The sequence below is a fragment of the Epinephelus fuscoguttatus genome, linkage group LG22, assembly GCF_011397635.1.
Source record: "Epinephelus fuscoguttatus linkage group LG22, E.fuscoguttatus.final_Chr_v1".
NCBI lineage: Eukaryota > Metazoa > Chordata > Actinopteri > Perciformes > Serranidae > Epinephelus > Epinephelus fuscoguttatus.
Genome location: NC_064773.1, coordinates 27,235,249 through 27,251,991, shown reverse-complemented (window position 1 = coordinate 27,251,991; position 16,743 = coordinate 27,235,249). Strand labels below are relative to the sequence as shown.

Genomic DNA, 16,743 nt, shown 5'->3' with positions numbered 1-16,743 from the left:
TCAGCTTGTGGCAACAGATCTACTTGGTTAGGTTTAGAAAAAAGATCTAACACTACATCTATCTAACACACTAACATAGTGTGCCAGAAAAAGATTTAGTATGTCCCAATATATACTACGTCAAATGCAGCCTGCCAAAAATACCAGAATGTCCTGCTGCATATGGTTGCTTTGTGCAGTATGCAAGCCAGCATGCTTTTTTGGCTTGTCTGACCCACAATTCATTTTGCAGCAGAAATTACATCACATCGACTCAGCACGTAACAGCTTACTGACAGAAGCTGACAGAAGCTGCAATAACTATAATAAACAGCAGCAGATCTATCCTGGCGAGCTTGGCCAATGTCAAATCGCATTTTTTTACTTATAATGTTATGACGAGGTTGTATGTCCCATTTATGTGCATACTTCATGCAACAGAAGGTACTTTGTAAGGGCAGCTGCAGTATGTACTGAACGTAAAAAGAAAAAGTATGCAAACTTACCTAACTTACTACACTGCTCCAAACAAATTAAGGGAATACTTAAATCACACATCAGATCTTGATGAACGAGTTATTCAAGTTGAAAATCTGTACTGATGTACATTGTATAATTTGTTGAGAACAAAATGACGTATCAACAGTCATTTGAAACCAAAGTCATCAACCCAATGAGGTCTGGATTCAAAGTCACACCAACAATCAGAGTAAAACCTCGAAATCACAGGCTGATCCAACTTGTGTGAATTTTATCACAACAACTCATAATGTGACTCAGTAGTGTGTATGGCCCCCGCATGCCTGTATGCACTTGAGACAACATCTGGGCATGCTCCTGATGAGTCGGCAGATGTTGTCCTGGGGGATCTCCTCCCAGACCTGGATCAGGGCATCAGTGAGCTTCTGGATAGTCTGTGGCAGTACTTGGCAGCGTCAGATGCACTGATACATAATGTCCCATAGGTGCTCAATTGGATATAGGTCAGGGGAACGAGAGGGCCAGTCAATGGCATCAATGACTTGGTTATCCAGGAACTGCCTCCACACTCTGGCCACATGAGGCCAGGCATTGTCCTGCACCAGGAGGAGCTCAGGGCCCACTGCACCAGCGTAGGGTCTGACAATCGCTATGAGGATTTCATCCCGGTACTTAACAGCAGTCAGGGTACCGTTGGCTATGACATGGAGGTCTATGCGACCCTCCAAGGATATGTCTCCCCAGACCATCACTGACATACCGCCAAACCAGTCATGCTGGATGATGTTACAGGCAGCATAATGTTCACCACGGCATCTCCAGACTCTTTCAAGTCTGTCACATGTGCACAGTGTGAACCTGCTCTCATCTGTGAAGTGCCAGTGGTGGACCTGCTCATTCTGATGTTCTCTGGTTAATGCCAATCAAGCTGCACATTGCTGGGCTGTGAGCACAGGTGCTACTAGAGGACGTCGGGCCCTCATGCAACCCTCGTGGATTTCTGACAGTTTGGTCAGAAACATGCACACCAGTAGCCTGCTGGAGGTCATTTTGTGGGGCTCTGGCAGTGCTCCCCCTGTTCCTCCTCACACAAAGGAGCAGATACCAGTCCTGCTGCTGGGTTGATGCCCTTCTACCGCCCTGTCCAGCTCTCCTTGTATAACAGCCAGTCTCCTGGTATCTCCTCCGTGCTCTTGAGACTGTGCTGGAAGACATAGCAAAACTTCTTGGGACTGCACGTATGGATGTGCCATCCTGGAGGAGCTGGACTACCTGTGCAATCTAATTGGGTTGCAGGTACCGCCTTGAGCTACCAGTAGTGACAAGGACACTATCAGAACACAAAACTAGAGTAGAGTCAGTCAGGAAGGATAAGGAGAGAGCAACTGTCTGCGGCCACCACATATTAAACACTCCCTTTTTGGGGGTTGTCTCGCTTTTGCCTCTCCATTGCACCTGTTGTCTCTTTCATTTGCACCAAAGCAGGTGAAACTGATTCACAATCACTTGTGCTTCTTAAATGAACTGATTGATATCCCTGAAGTTAAACTGACTTGGTGTTATATTGTGCCAATTAAGTGTTCCCTTATAATTTTTGAGCAGTGTATGTCACGTGACCAATGTCATACCTACCTATGTCACGTTTGTTAACTACATTACCTGGTAACAAAAAAACTTTTGTTTTTTATTCAGGACACACACAGTGGTCTCCTCGGTAAAAGTCCTGGGGCCTCATTTATAAAAGAGTGCTTAGGATTCATACTAAAAGTTGACGTGTGCCCAAAAGCTGAAAATGGCGTGCGCCAAAAAATAATCTGCTTTATAAAACCGTGCACACGCACACTTGCACTCAATGTTCTCTTTATAAATCACAGACCTCCTGGAGTTGTTTGCACCCAGGTATATATTCTGCCCTCTACACGCCCTAGTTCAACCATAAATGGTCATGCAAATCACCTCATGAAGATCTGCATATAAATAAGCCAGCATGCGAGTGTTCTCTCGTGAGTCACAGCAACAGGTAAACGAACCAAAAAACGGAATTCTCCGAGACTGAGCTAGAGACCCTTTAACAGGAGGCGGAGGACTGAAGAAAGATTTTATTTGGTGGCCACAGCAGCGGGATCACTAATAAAAGAAAGCGAAAAAAAAGTGGCAACACATCAACACTGCTGATGCTGTCAGCTGTGTCTGTGGGACTGCACGGACAGTGACAGAGAAAGAAAAAAAAGTGGTCTGATCTAAAGGTACACCAAATATTTCTACTCCTTTACCAATATGTAGTTAATGTGTTGCTTTTAAATCTGAGGATGTTTGACAGTGATGTGCGACATAAAGAATCACATTTATTAAAGGTGGAGGCAAAAAGGAGTGTGTGCCAGTGCCATCTTGCGCAATTACGCACGAGGGTCACCGCAGTATTTATATGTTTATGGCAATTAGTCTGATCAGACTCCCGGCCTGAATTACAGCATGAACCAGTGGTATCCCTGTCCCAAAATACAACGTGTAATTTGAAATACAATGAAATGATGAAATGAGTGTAACGGTTGTGCTTAATGGCTGCATTTCGAGGCATGATAAATGCACTGGAAATATTTTGCTAAATAAATGAATATATTCCATACAGTCGCGCCATCCTCTCCCCCTCCTGCGCTCACAGAGTGGACAATGAGGCGTTAGAGGCAGTGCAGATTAAATACGTTTTTAGAAAGAATTTCAATTCAGGATTTGAGTTGGATTTTAAAACGTTTTTATGAAACAATTATCACTCACTCCAAGCGCAAAATAAGGCTGCTGGATTTAATTTCAATGATAACGTGGATCTAAACAGCCTGACATTAAGTTTGTGTGAGACATCAATAAAAATCTGACTCCACTTCTCCACCTCGCCGTCTGCGTCGCCACTTCCCAGTGTCTCCAAAATGTGCGCACGCATGACTCAGAGTTTGCTTACAGGTGCGCACATTCTCCCACCAAGTTTATGTTTATAAATCACAACCTTTGCCCGTTTTGTGCGTAAGCAAGCTTTATAAATGAGGCCCCTGAGCTTGTTTGACTCATTCAACACCCATCCCTTCTTCGCCATCCTACATGGACTTTCTCACTCTTTATTGCTGTGGATTAGTTTTTATTGGAGTTAATAGAAAGCCGAGGCGTCTCATATACAGATGCTAAAAGGATGTGTTGTGCATCGTTGTCAGATGCTGAGGGCCACCAACCAAGCTGCAGTATTTGATGCCCTGGGGATGAGAGTTGGTAGACCTTTTCAAATAATATGCAACACCTCATCTTTACATCAGACGGGGGGCTTGTTGCAACATTATTTTGTGCTTTGTGATAATACTCGTGTCCATTCTCTTGGCAGTTCTTCGAAGCAAAGAGAAGATTGAGACACAGTGCTACAGGTTCAAAACAAAACATGGCTGCTATGTTTCACTCCAAAGTCAGTGGTTTAGTTTCACAAATCCATGGACCAAAGAAGTTGAGTTTATCGTGTCTTTAAACAGGGTTCTCTCGTAAGTATTGATTTACTTATCAAGATGTGGACAGGTGTTACATGTCTCAGATACAATGTCACTATCAGAAGTTACGAACTCATCCAGTTTACAGCTGCAAAAACAACTTGTTCTTTGGGGCAATCCTGATACAATCTACTCGACACAAACTGTCCAAAGCCTTTGTTTTTGTATTGATTATGCTTGTGATCGTGTTGCCATAACACAGCTTTAAAATACAGTTTGTTTATGGATGGCAGCATAAATACTCCTTTGTACCAGCAGGGGGCCTAGTTCTACAAAAGATGAGGAGGCAGGCAGCTCAAAAGCACTTCAGGGTAAGAAACACATACTATGTATTAATATAGGCATTCATATCTTTGTGTATTTTTTTTAATGTAAAGGTTGATCTTAACGCACACTTCTTCCACAGAAGACACAAAGCAACTACCCATAATTCCTGGCCTTTCCAGTGGTGTGGGCACAATGATCTACGCAGGCAGCATAGGGACCCAAATCGCAAATGAGCTCATCGACTCTTACAGGTGCATTATGGGACATGAGTAAATGCAATGACATGTCGGGGTAGGGGACATCATGTAGGAATGGGGTATAAATAAGGTATGTATAGAAAAATATTTATAATAGATTCATATTTAAAATCGTATTTTTCTGTTTTGAAGCAGGATGAACTCCTCTCCATCAAGCGGAGCTTCCAGTCCGTTTGGCCCAGCCCAGGAGAAATTTCCACTGGTTTCCCCACAAACCAGCACGAGTGTGAGTGACCTCTTCATCATCACAGCACAATCTGCTCAAGCTTTAAACTTGTACTAAAACATTCAGTTTTTCAGTGTAAACTTAGCTTTTGTTTTTCCATGTTTTGGGACTTCAAACTCTTACCTCATTATACTTGTGTTTTGTTCTTGTTTCACTGTCAGTTATAGTGGCAAATGGATGTTTAATTCAAACACTTGGCTCTGGAGTTTCAAGGGAGAAATGTGTTTTGACATATGTAATTTTATGCTAATGTCAGTGTTATATGGTATTTACATGCAAATTAAATGCCGTTTCTCATATATTGTACATTTTCAAGCAAATTAATGTTGACATGGGGAGTTGTGGTGATGCAGGCACATCATTGGAAGCAGCTTGCTAGGGTCGTGACCAGACATTTGATTGAGTTCACAACCTCATGCAACAATAACATGAAGTACTGTCACTTTGTTTTTTTAAAGTATTGATATGAGTTGTATTTTCACAACAGCATGCTCACATCCTTACACTGTCTTTGTAAGTCGTATTCAAATCTAAGATGCATTAAAAATTGTATATTTGCAGAAATATGCGTATGTTAAAGCAGCTACTTCTACAACTTGTTTTCCTGAGTTTTACACGCTTCAGTGGAGAAAGGTCAACCATGAGGCCTTGCGTAGTGTTTTAACGTCACATGACTTGTTCCAGGCGTCCAGCAGAGAGGAGGCAGCAGGCAGTTCATCACAGTCCCAGTCTGACTCGAGGACAGCAGCCGGCCCCAGCAGTGCAACTTCTGAAAGTTCAGGTACCGTCAGCAGGATAATCATAAATCCATAGGCGTAGATTTCCGGTGGCAACCCAGGGGACATGAGTCCATCGGCATTTAGAACATAGACGTTTGTCTCCCCCAAGAGAACATGAAAGTAGCAGGTTTAATGCATTATAAGTGTATGCAGAAAAGTCACAAATTGATGCATAAACATTTTCAGAAAGCATGAAATTTAGTGTTTGATGCTCAAAATTTTCATTTTCATGTGTCCCCCCCACTGTTGAAACAAAACCTACGTCATTGCATAAATCCAGTCCAAAGTATTAGCAGTTTTTCTCTACATCTCTGCAAAAAAGGAGAAGAAGAAATGGTCCGGACTCACAAAACTGGTCCATAGTTTCATCTTATAACATCTTATATTAACAGAGAAATCTTTGTATCCTTGACCCCTCCCACCCATTGCACAGCTGCAAGCCTCTCATCAGCAGATGATAAGGTGATCCAAAACATCAGAGCAGTTAAATCCAACATTTATACAAATGCAGGTCTATTTTCAAAGGAAATAAAAAATCCTTTGTAAGTTTTGCAAAGTTAGAAGTTAATCCAAAACAATTCATAAATAATAATGGAAGGCACCGATAGTGGCAGACAGGTGATATTTCACAACACCACAGTTTTTTCCCCCCCCCTTAGGTCTTGTTTTCTTTGCTCTGTTTCACTCAGGCGAGCCATCTCAGCTGGAATTGGACAGCATGGTGGTGCCAGGCCTCAGCAGCTTCAGCAGCGACGAGGCAGCCATGGCGGTCATCATGAGCATGCTGGAGACGGATGCAAACATGGGTCAATCAGGGGACTTTGACGACTTACACTGGCCTTTCTAGAGAGCGCATAGACTCCAAGCTCTCACGTGCTTTTTGTGCCATTTTCTTGCCGAGATCTCGGCCGTTCAGTCCTTCATTCTGTGGCTGACCGAGCTGGCCTTGCACAATTGAACCCACTGGACTCGTTCCAAAGGCTGCAACATGTCATACTTGAGGAAGCCTCAAGAAGGAGTTTGTAGAAATAATTGTTACTGTGATTACCTTCTTGGTCCCCCCTGGCTCTTGCCTGAAGGAATGTGAGAGCCTGTGGTAATTCAGTGTCTTCTTCGGTGACACTTCAGCAACCTCAAAGGGGCGTAAACCCAGACAGCAGAGTGACTTTTCTGTTCGCTCTTCTTGCCCCCATGAGTGACTGAGGTCTGGAGGAGAATCAGACTCCTGCCATGTGCAGTGCTGCTAGAGAAACTCCATTGACATTTGCAAAACCTTCGGTACCCAGTGATGACTTACATGTTTTTCATAACATGCTCTGATTGTTCCATTTTTTACTGTTTTTTAAAGCACCCCTTCAGATACATTTTAAGTCATGTAAAAAATAATGTTCATCCGATACTGTGTCCGATAAATTCAGAAAAAAGCTAAAAAGAACGTTTACCACTTCTCCCCTTTATTAAGAATTGCAGACTCATTGAATATGCAAATATGGAGATGCCTCAGGCATCACACCACACTCTTACAGAGGATTGTGGCTCCCACAGCCACAGAAAGCTAGTCTCTTAAAAGAAGTCCAGATGATTCTAATTGTGTCAGTCGTGTTCAGAAATGATTCAAATAGTAAGTCTGATTATGTCAACACACAGCAGCTGTCAACTTTTACCGAAGTGGCCATGCAACTCTCATACACTACAACAGGGGTAGAATCATCACATGATCAGAGCACATAAGCTCAGCTGAGTCTAACAAGATATGCTGGGTGTTTGCACATTATCAAAGCTGTAGTTGGAAACTTTTTTGAAGCAATTTTTCTGTCATATTTGCTGAAAGTGTCACCATATCCACACAAAAGTACACGAGACAGATAATCTGTGAAAAATGTTTTCAGAAGCATTTTAGTGTACTGTTTAGCTGTAAAATGAGAAAATTTGCTCCGGCATGTGGGTGGTGCCTGGGGCTTTATTTGATTGTTTAAAACATGGTCACAAACTGTCTCATTTTACAGCTAAACACTAACATATTCCTGAAACACATTCCTGAAAACATTTTAGGCAAGAAATGGGCAATGCAGTAGCAGAATCTTGATTCATATTTGATCAATGCCGCCCAATTGACAGTTTGACCACTGATAATGGACAACAGAGTCCTCGGCTCTGACTGGTCTTTCCATGAGCTGCAGTAGGCTCTAGCAAATGCCATTAGAGGCAATAAGAGGAGGAGGACGGGCATAATTGTTTTCACATACTACTTTTCTGTGTCTCAGATCAAATGCCTTTGCACTTGCTATTTTTAGATCATAACTGCACTCACACTGAGAAGTATGGCAAAATGCAGTACACTGTGAGTACCCATATGGTGCATTGAAATCAGTCAAAAAGTTTAGTGTGGTACATTGGACACTTTTCACCCTCAGTGGTCATCATGTTGCTCACCACAAACACATTTCAAACTTATGAAATGTTGACCAACTACCGCGGTGAACACTGAAGCATTGCACAAACATACATGTGTATTTTTCACTAACACTTTACTGTTTTTTGAATATAAGCCATCAGTTTGTTTATTGTGTTAATCCTGTAATAATTTGGTAGCCTACGACACAGCTAGCTAACAGAGGCACATTTTGTCATCAGGCACTGACATTACTTGTGTTGTGGAGTAAGCTATAAGATCTATGGGCGTAATTTACGTTTGGTGTTTATGCATGTTAAGTTGTCGTTTTCACTGTTGAAGATTTCAGTATTACATTTGTGGTCAGAAGCATGACAAGTTGTAAATATTTTGCAAAATATGGCAGCTATCATTAACTTGGTAGATCAGCTGGTGATAGAGCCAGCCAGTATCAGCCATGGATGTTCATAGATATAGAAATGTGCCATGAAAGCACATTTATTTTTGAAATAATAAATAAATACAAAAAAGTCAGGTGAGCAATGGCAGCTCAACGTGTATTTTGGCAAATGACAACTGTTTGACAAATTTTGGTGAAAATGCTCAAAAGGTTGCCATATCTTGCGATCGTCATTTCTATTAAGTGTGCAATGGCCATGTTTGATTTGAGACACTACTACCTTGGCAAATTTTGCGTGCATAGTGTACACAGTGTACTGCATGTGAGTGTAGCCTACCTTGGACGTATCCGATTTCTCACACAGCGTCTGTCTCAGTAAGTACTGTGTGGATGTAGTCATGGTTTCAGCACATACAACAGAGTTTTGTTCAAGTTACCAACTGTAGCATTAAAGAATTATTGGACTTTGAACCATCAGAAAATACTGTGACAAAAAGTTTTTGCACCTAAATTACATGAGGCCGCCAACATGTAATGTCGGATTTTACCAACTAGCTAATAACAGCTATTCGCAATGACTGCTAACACTATCAAAAACTACCAGAGTTGTGTTTCATGGCCAAAGCTTTACTTTGGGACTGTTTTTGATTAAATGAATACTTGAATATTGACTCATGTTTACAGTTTTAGTCCCAGGATAAATAGTTGGCGTGGCAACAGGCTCTACATTCACCTTTCTTAAATCAAAACTCACAAATACAACCCAGTGCTGTCTATGAGGTAAAGAGAAGGAAGCTGAAACTAAATGATACATCTTTAGTTTCAAAAGGTTAACTGCTTGTTGCAACCTTTGCCGAAAGGTAATTTTTTTGGATGTATTGAAGGTTTCCCGTTCCCATGTTGCACTTACATAATTTGCATAATAATTAGATACCAGTTATGCTGTCACAAATCAATTTATTATGTACAAAGACAATTCCTGCTTTAGCTAAGGAAAGTAGGTGAAAACCACTCTTGTTAAGTCCAAAATATCTATTTCCATAGAGGAAAACACATTTTTGAAATGAGGGGTCTGGGAGTATTTCTCCATAAGGTTTTCATATTGAATGTGAACTAAAGGACTGAGCCCTGGTATGTATAGGCTGTCTTTTTACATATCTCATATTAACTGTGCTCCAGACAGCTCTGTAAAGGTAATCCAGTGAACTCCAGTGAAACATGGAAGGTCTTACGTGGTTGGGGGAATGCTTTCCAGTGTTAACAAGGGACAAGCCAACACATTATTAGACCAGAGTTTATTACTGTTGTGTCATGTCTAATATGCCCATCCTGCTTTGCCCTTCCTGTTGCCCCAAAATAGTATATGAACAGCCCAACACTGCACAAAAATTAGCCATAGAATTTGTGATGCCACGGAGACAGTATTGTTGCAGATGATCTATTTCTGAATGTCCCATTACCAAAATGGCCCCTGGTAAAAGAAAACCCCACATTCTGGATCAATTTAGTTGTTTGGTGGCTTTTTTGGGTGTCATTTTGAAATCAAAGAGCTAAAAAACTGGTTGAGGTCTCAGTAAGGGGTGTGGCCACAATCATGAATGATCACATTATTTATTTTCTTATGGCCTAACTTCAAATGAGGGATGTAAGTTCACTGAAACAGTAAATGAGATTTGATGAAAGAATAACCCCTGAAATGTACTGTAGACTGATATTAACAGAGTATGTGGGGGTGGATTTTACTTTAAACACAGTAACTGGCCTTCGTGCTGCACCTGTTATATCACTGATTCCTCTAATCTTGAAAGCATAATGTGATTGTGACGCCTTGAACACATGTTGTTTCTGACAGGATTCAATTGTAAATTGACCGTTATGTGCTGTCTTTGGCTTTATAAGCAAAACTGTTGGACAATATTTGCAGTTGCCATCAGTGCCATTTGAAATGGACACTAAAGCCTGTTTAACATGCCCTGCTATCATAAGACAAAATGTCTGATATTTCTATGTGCAAATTGTTGTTGATGTATTTGCTGTAAGAGGATGGAGGTTGAAGTCTTTCAAAGTAAAGCATTTTTTCATAAATGGTCTAGATTCTTTATTGTCGTTACCGTAATTTGATAATCTCATATCATGTGAGTAGCTCATATTTTTGCGGAAACAAGGAGCAACTGGAGGTTTTATACAATATTTAATTGCTGCCCTTCCCAATAGAGTGCTTAAAAAGTTAAGTTCAGCCTGACCGTAGCTTCTTTCAGTAAGCATTTCATTACACAAATAATTAATTAACAACTCTGATATTAGCACCATGATCCTATTCATTCATTGTCTTTGCTGTTCCACGGTGGCAGCACATTTGTCTTGCCTTAGACAGATAGAACAGAGGACCTATTAACACACCATTACGGGGGGATGACATAGACAGTTCAAAAGCCAAACACATGGTTTTAGTCAAAGACGCACTTAAGTATATGTATATGACCAGAGGAACAATTACCAGGACTGGGAGGTAAGCTATCACTGCGGGCACCACCACAACCAGCACATTACCCACTGCCTGTCTCTTTAGGGGTGACTCAGAGCGGGCTTGGTTACCATATGCAGTGTGGGTAGGACTTTGCTGCAGCAGTGACCAGACTACACCCCCAAGGCAGGCGAGCATGAGGATGAAGAGGCAGGAGATGATGATGGCAATAGGCAACATAATGATATTGCCCACTAAACCTGCAAAAAACAGGGAAGGGAAATGAAAATGACAATTTGAAACATTAAATTCTACTTTGGATGAAAGTTGCATTCTGAAATTTTATCAGTTGGTTTTTCAAACCGATTTTTCCCCCAAACATGATGCCATATTGGCAGCTGTTGCTTGGAAGTTAGTACAGTTCTATGTTGAACTCTCACCTAACACTTACCTTCAGCCACACAGAAGGACAAGGTTAAAGCCCACACCACAGCAGAAACAGCCATTCGGTACTCCCACTTCCTCACTCTGAGGTACAGCACGGGTCTGAGCACTGCCAGGTAGCGCTCAATGCACATACAGGTCAACAGCAGAGGACAGCCAACCAGGTTGAACATACTGAAGATTTCTATTGCATCTTCAAATGGATAAGTTGTGTTGGAATTTTGGTGGTCTGGTGAATAGACAATTACAAGGTTAGCACTTTGCTTCTGCAGTTGAGGTTAAAGGCTTTCTCAAACCATTTGGACAGTACATAGAAGGAGCTTCAGTTTATTTCTGTCATCATATTGGTTCCCAAATAGGCCTATATGCGGTGTTAGTATGTTTCCACCTATTAGATTAGCAATAACATTTTTAACTCCATTTTCACACAAAAGTTAAATTTCAACAGGGTGATAAAAAAAGAAAAGGAAACGGGTTTGTCACATTGAAAAACAAATCAGGGGTCCAATTTAGGGGCTGTTTAAATGCTTTGTGCCCTCATATCCATTGTTTTCAATGTAGACTAGTTCAGCTATTGGAATACAGCAACATGCACCACATGTCATGTGATGAAGAACATCACATTACCTTTCCTTTTGTCCAGTTTATAAACTGATAATTTCATGCTGTTCTAAGGTACGTTTTGTACATACACCTACAAACAGAAATGCAACACAGTTCGTATATAACACATGTAATCATGAGCCAGTAAATTGTGCATAACCCATGAAATTGGGACACTGTAATTATGTGACCAAAGCCCTGATGCGAGTAAAGAAGGAAGCAATCTCCATAAGGAGGCAGCTGGGGTTGTGGATGAGTCACGAAACACAGTGCTTTTCCCCCAAGAAACCAGTTTTGGAAACCATGAGAAACCAAGTAAACTTTAAGTTATTTTAAGGTATGTTGTCACCATGTTTCTTTTTTTCCAAACCTAACCTGCGTAACTTTAAGTTAAGGACGTAAAGTAATTAGTGGGGTGCTAATTTGTAAGACATTAAACAAACTGTTGTATCGGAATAACTTGATTATTTTGGCTCAGGGCTAATACCTAACACAGTATTTTAATCCACACTTAAAGTTACAATGTGTAATTTACGTGGTTGTTTATTAGCAAATATCAACTATTGCTTTCATAAATATATATTTACTAAAGTGTAATGCAATTCACATACAAATGGAAGCCTTCTCATAGGCTTAGAATGATTTCTCTATATATACACAGGCAGGGCGGGGTCTGCTGGAGGCTGCCCTCTTGCGTCGCCATATTTGAATACAGTGGCCGAAAGGGATATACGCGCTTCGCCTTTTGCATTTACCTAGAACTTGGCCGTCACTGGAGACGGTTAAGGTGAAGATCAATCCGGGGCGCTTCTGCGTGAACCTGCTTTGTACTTTTATGATTCTGTCGCACTTTAAATGGAGGACCACACATTTGTTTTGCCCCGTAAGAGGGAAACCATGCCACCAAATAAAAGGAATAGATCAGATAAGTGAGGACGGGACAAAACGCGAGTGAATATCGGCGTTGCTTATTCCAGGTGGAAAGAACTCCTGAAGGAAAAGGATTTCACAAGGGATGTGGTTGCCTGCTTTCTGCTAGACAGGTAATTCAATCTGATATTTTAAAATCATTTTGGCTTCATGTTTGCAACTACTTTTCCTTCTCGTCTAAGTTCGAGTGACGGCTATGTTTACATGCTAACCTTATCCTAGCCTTGGCTAATCCCAGAGCTACAGCTAAATGGTTAACCTAGCCTACAGCCTAATCTGTTGATTCCTCTCGCGCTGCTGTGAAGGCTGCCACCCTCTCCTCCTCCTCTTCCCTCTGGGTAGCCGAGACACACCTTTTCGCCTGTTATTTTAGCATTACTGTGCTAATGCTCGTGTTACCTAAACAATTAGAAATAAAACACTCCTAACACATATCTCACAGATAATCTATATCTCACTGGTAAGCTATACCATATCATAACATGGTTTAGATTCCTAAATAAATATTCACCTCGTCGCTAGATACACCTGAAAAACTCAAAAAACTTTGCTGTCTGCGCAAGGCTTTTTGACCTACGAGGCCACCGTCACTTACCCGATGGGAGGGGTGGGTGAGTGAGCGTGAATGAGCCTGAAGCTTTAAAAAACAATACCTGGAAGAAGATTGGCACTGAACTTGGGATTTCTGTTAAGTAGGCTATGATGCGGTGCCAGGCAAAACCTGCCTCCACTCTTAAAAGTTTGCACAAACTGACACAAGAGTAACACCCAGCACTCAATCTTGTATTTTCCAGTCTCAGTCCAAAGAACACAAGGACGTTGCTCCAACAGTAAGTTTGCTGAAAAAAAGTAGGTAATTGTGGCTTTACATTTTACTGGTTGGGGAAGAAAAATTAACCCACATACATACATGCTCAAAATGTGCCAGGTTTCTTATCAAATCTGACCGTGAAAATCTTACCATTTTCACAAAACTCGAGTGATTAAAAGCTCGGTGTTATAGTGACTACTTGTTTGGCTGTTTGGCAAATTACTGTAGCTTAGCAGCAAATCACATTTAACATTTTAGCTAGCTGTGAACAAGCTAATGCTTGTCAGCCATGATAGTCCACCAAGCCAGCTGGCTTGCTAATGTGTCACAAAGTCTGCCTCATCTGTGCATATTAATACTTATTCTGGCCCTCTGCGCCTCTCTTCAGCCATATTTTGTCCTATTCTCAAGGACCCTTGCCATTTTCCATCTGTCCTCGAGAAGCTCTCTGCCTTTCCCTCAATTCCCCGTCACTTGCCTGCCATACTGATCTACACACCTGTTCCCACTTTCCTAATCTGCTCAGTTTGTCCTTCCCCACCCACCTTGTACCCTGCTTCACCCAATCACCCACCTTCTTCCCGTTCCCTCTAATTAGTTACAGCTCTACAAATACCAGTCCTGTGTCTTTGTTCCTCTGTCAATTCTTGTTTCACTGCTGTTACCTGCCTGCTGGACCTACTGCCATTTTAACTCTCTGCCTGTAAGCTATTTTCAATCAATCACTGAAATCACGCTGCTGCGTTCTCAACTTTGTGCACTTGGGTCCAATCTAAGGGTAAGGGGAAAAAGTGGATTTTAAACTGTGTCTTTTCAAGTGTGGTTTCCATTCTGGTTGGGCAGGGCTTTATTAATACAGCCCAACACTGTTAATGTGATACTTCCTTTATTTTAGACTCTCTGGTTCTCCATTCACTCAAACGTCAGCACTGACATGACAGTCAGCAATTGGTCAAAGGTGCATAATCACACAACCAAGCTCACCTAAGAAAAATCATGGCAATGTAAAAATGTAATGGTCAGCTTCATGACTAATCTCTGGTGGTGTTCACCTGAATGATTACTCTTGACTCGGGTATAACTCGCAGTGTCTTGAATCAAGCTGAGGGGAATTATAGACAGGTAGATAAGATCCATCACAGCAAGATTCAGACCTAGAACCTGAAAGACAAAGGAATAGGTTTAGGTGGGTGAAAAATTTGGGAGTGGTGTCATATACGTTATGTTTTTAGTTGTTCTTCAATGCCAACCTGATGCAAACACCTTTACTCTGACTGGGCTGGATAACCCATATCTGAAACTACCTGTTGCATAACATAAATAAAATACTTCAAACCAGGTTAGGAGCGATGTACCTACCTTTGAGGCAGACACTGATTTCCTGTCCCTTAGAAATAGCCAAAGCAGGGCAATGTTAGCCACCACCCCTGTGACCAGGGTAAGGATGTCAGAGACAAACCACATGTTGCCCCAACCCTCTGTGTGACACCTACTGAAGATATCTGTAATAAACTTGTCATTTTCCGTGATCATGTTGCTCAGTATCTCAGGAGGTGCTCTGCTGGCAATCTTTGAAGGAGTGTCACACCTAGACAAATTTTGCCAAGTCAAAGAGAATGAGCATCAACATTTGACTTCATCCTGTGCTTGACATTTATAATGTAAGAGGAGATACATTACTTATGACCCCTGTAACTGTATTTGAATTGGTAGAATTGAACTAAAATTGAACGTCCTTAAAACTCTCTCAGACTCTTGTTTCTGCCATGCATTAGGCTCTTGAACACAATGAGAGGATTATTTTTGGAAGTAGAAGTGTCTTTGAGCACACAGAGAGTCATACTGTGGAACATCCCGCTGAGTTTTCAGGGTATTTTCAGACTTTCACCAGATGTCTGTTTTGTTCTTTGCTTCCATTGCCTCATTTGCACCAGAAAGGTGGAATAAGTGCAGTAATTAGAGTAACAAGGTAACTGTTTCTGGAAATAGTGGTTGCTGTTCAATTCTTTAAATGTCATTTTTCAAAGCTGTGAAAACTACAAATGAAACTCTGTTTAACTCCTTTGTTTTAGGTTGGAGGCATAAATCTCAGAGGGTGACATCTCAAAACCTGGAGAAATACAACCAAAACCATTTGCATGGCTGCCACCACAGGTAAGTGACAAAATATGTTTAGTTGTAATTTGGGTGAACTGGCCCTTTAAGATGGTATTATTAAAGTATACACAAAAACTGGTGTATAAATATAAGGTATTGAAATGTATTTAAGTTGCCATTGCAAACTCATTTTAGATGTATTTTATGCATAACTAAATTAAACATAGCCAAAGCTAAACAGAAGACTCTAACTTACCTCTGTATAAGTCTTTCCCCTCTTGTCTCTCACAGTTCTTGTTACTTGCAACTGAAAGCCAGTTCAGCCCTCAAAACATATGATGTAAACTCACACGCACACACGCACAGCTATCTATAGGGTAGACGAAACAAATGAGCAAGTGTTTAGTGTTGATTTTCCACCAATAAATGCAAAAATGTATTTTTCTTTGCAGTATAGGTGATTTGCATTGCTGCAGTCTGCCTGCCTTATTTTACTGCCAGTTTTCCCTTACACACAGAGCATGCTAATGGTCTCCTGTGTAGGTGAGAGGACCCAAAAAATCTGCAGCTCACTCCTGTCTTTCTTTCTATATGGGGACAGTTCTCATTATCAAAGTTAAATCTTTGATAACTCCCTAAAGGTTAGCTATACGTGCTACTGAAAGTGTTTGAAAGTGTTGTCCATCACTTTTATTTAGTCAAAGATTGTAACAACTTTTACTCTTTAAAAATGTAATCGGTTCAACTGTTCGAATCAATTTGTTTTTTCAATATATAGCTAAATATCACAGATCACAATTTGCCTCAGAGGGCTTTGCAACATATAACACCCTTTGTCCTTGGACCCTCACAGTGGACAAGAAAAAAAACAACAACTCTTTAACAGGGGAAAAATGAAAGGAACACAGTTAAACACATACTGTACAATACATAAAGCAATAAAGGGGAGAGTAGTAAAAGAGAAGGGAGCCATACCAGTGACATCCATACACATCCCACCTAGGTCAAGGAGTATATAAAGCAGCAACATGTTTCCTTCGAGGCAGTTTTTGAAAGACTTAAAAGTGTTAAAGGAGGGGAGCACCTCTAA

The 16,743-nt window shown here is 41.1% G+C and overlaps 1 protein-coding gene across 3 annotated transcripts in view; it reads left to right on the top strand.

The window, feature by feature from the left end:
• LOC125882753 (aryl hydrocarbon receptor nuclear translocator-like protein 2) overlaps positions 1–10,387 on the top strand; it is a 31,092-nt gene extending 20,705 nt beyond the window's left edge. Inside the window, exons 12-17 of one of the 3 annotated variants that reach the window (XM_049566605.1) lie at positions 3,827–3,977; positions 4,242–4,294; positions 4,390–4,501; positions 4,640–4,733; positions 5,418–5,514; positions 6,202–10,387. In XM_049566605.1, the coding sequence (XP_049422562.1) occupies positions 3,827–3,977; positions 4,242–4,294; positions 4,390–4,501; positions 4,640–4,733; positions 5,418–5,514; positions 6,202–6,359 (665 nt within the window). In that variant the 3' untranslated portion in view covers positions 6,360–10,387. Of the gene's footprint in view, positions 1–3,826; positions 3,978–4,238; positions 4,295–4,389; positions 4,502–4,639; positions 4,734–5,417; positions 5,515–6,201 lie in introns of all 3 variants that reach the window. The other 2 variants (XM_049566604.1, XM_049566603.1) reach the window with 2 other exon arrangements.
• The last annotated feature ends 6,356 nt before the right edge of the window (positions 10,388–16,743 follow it).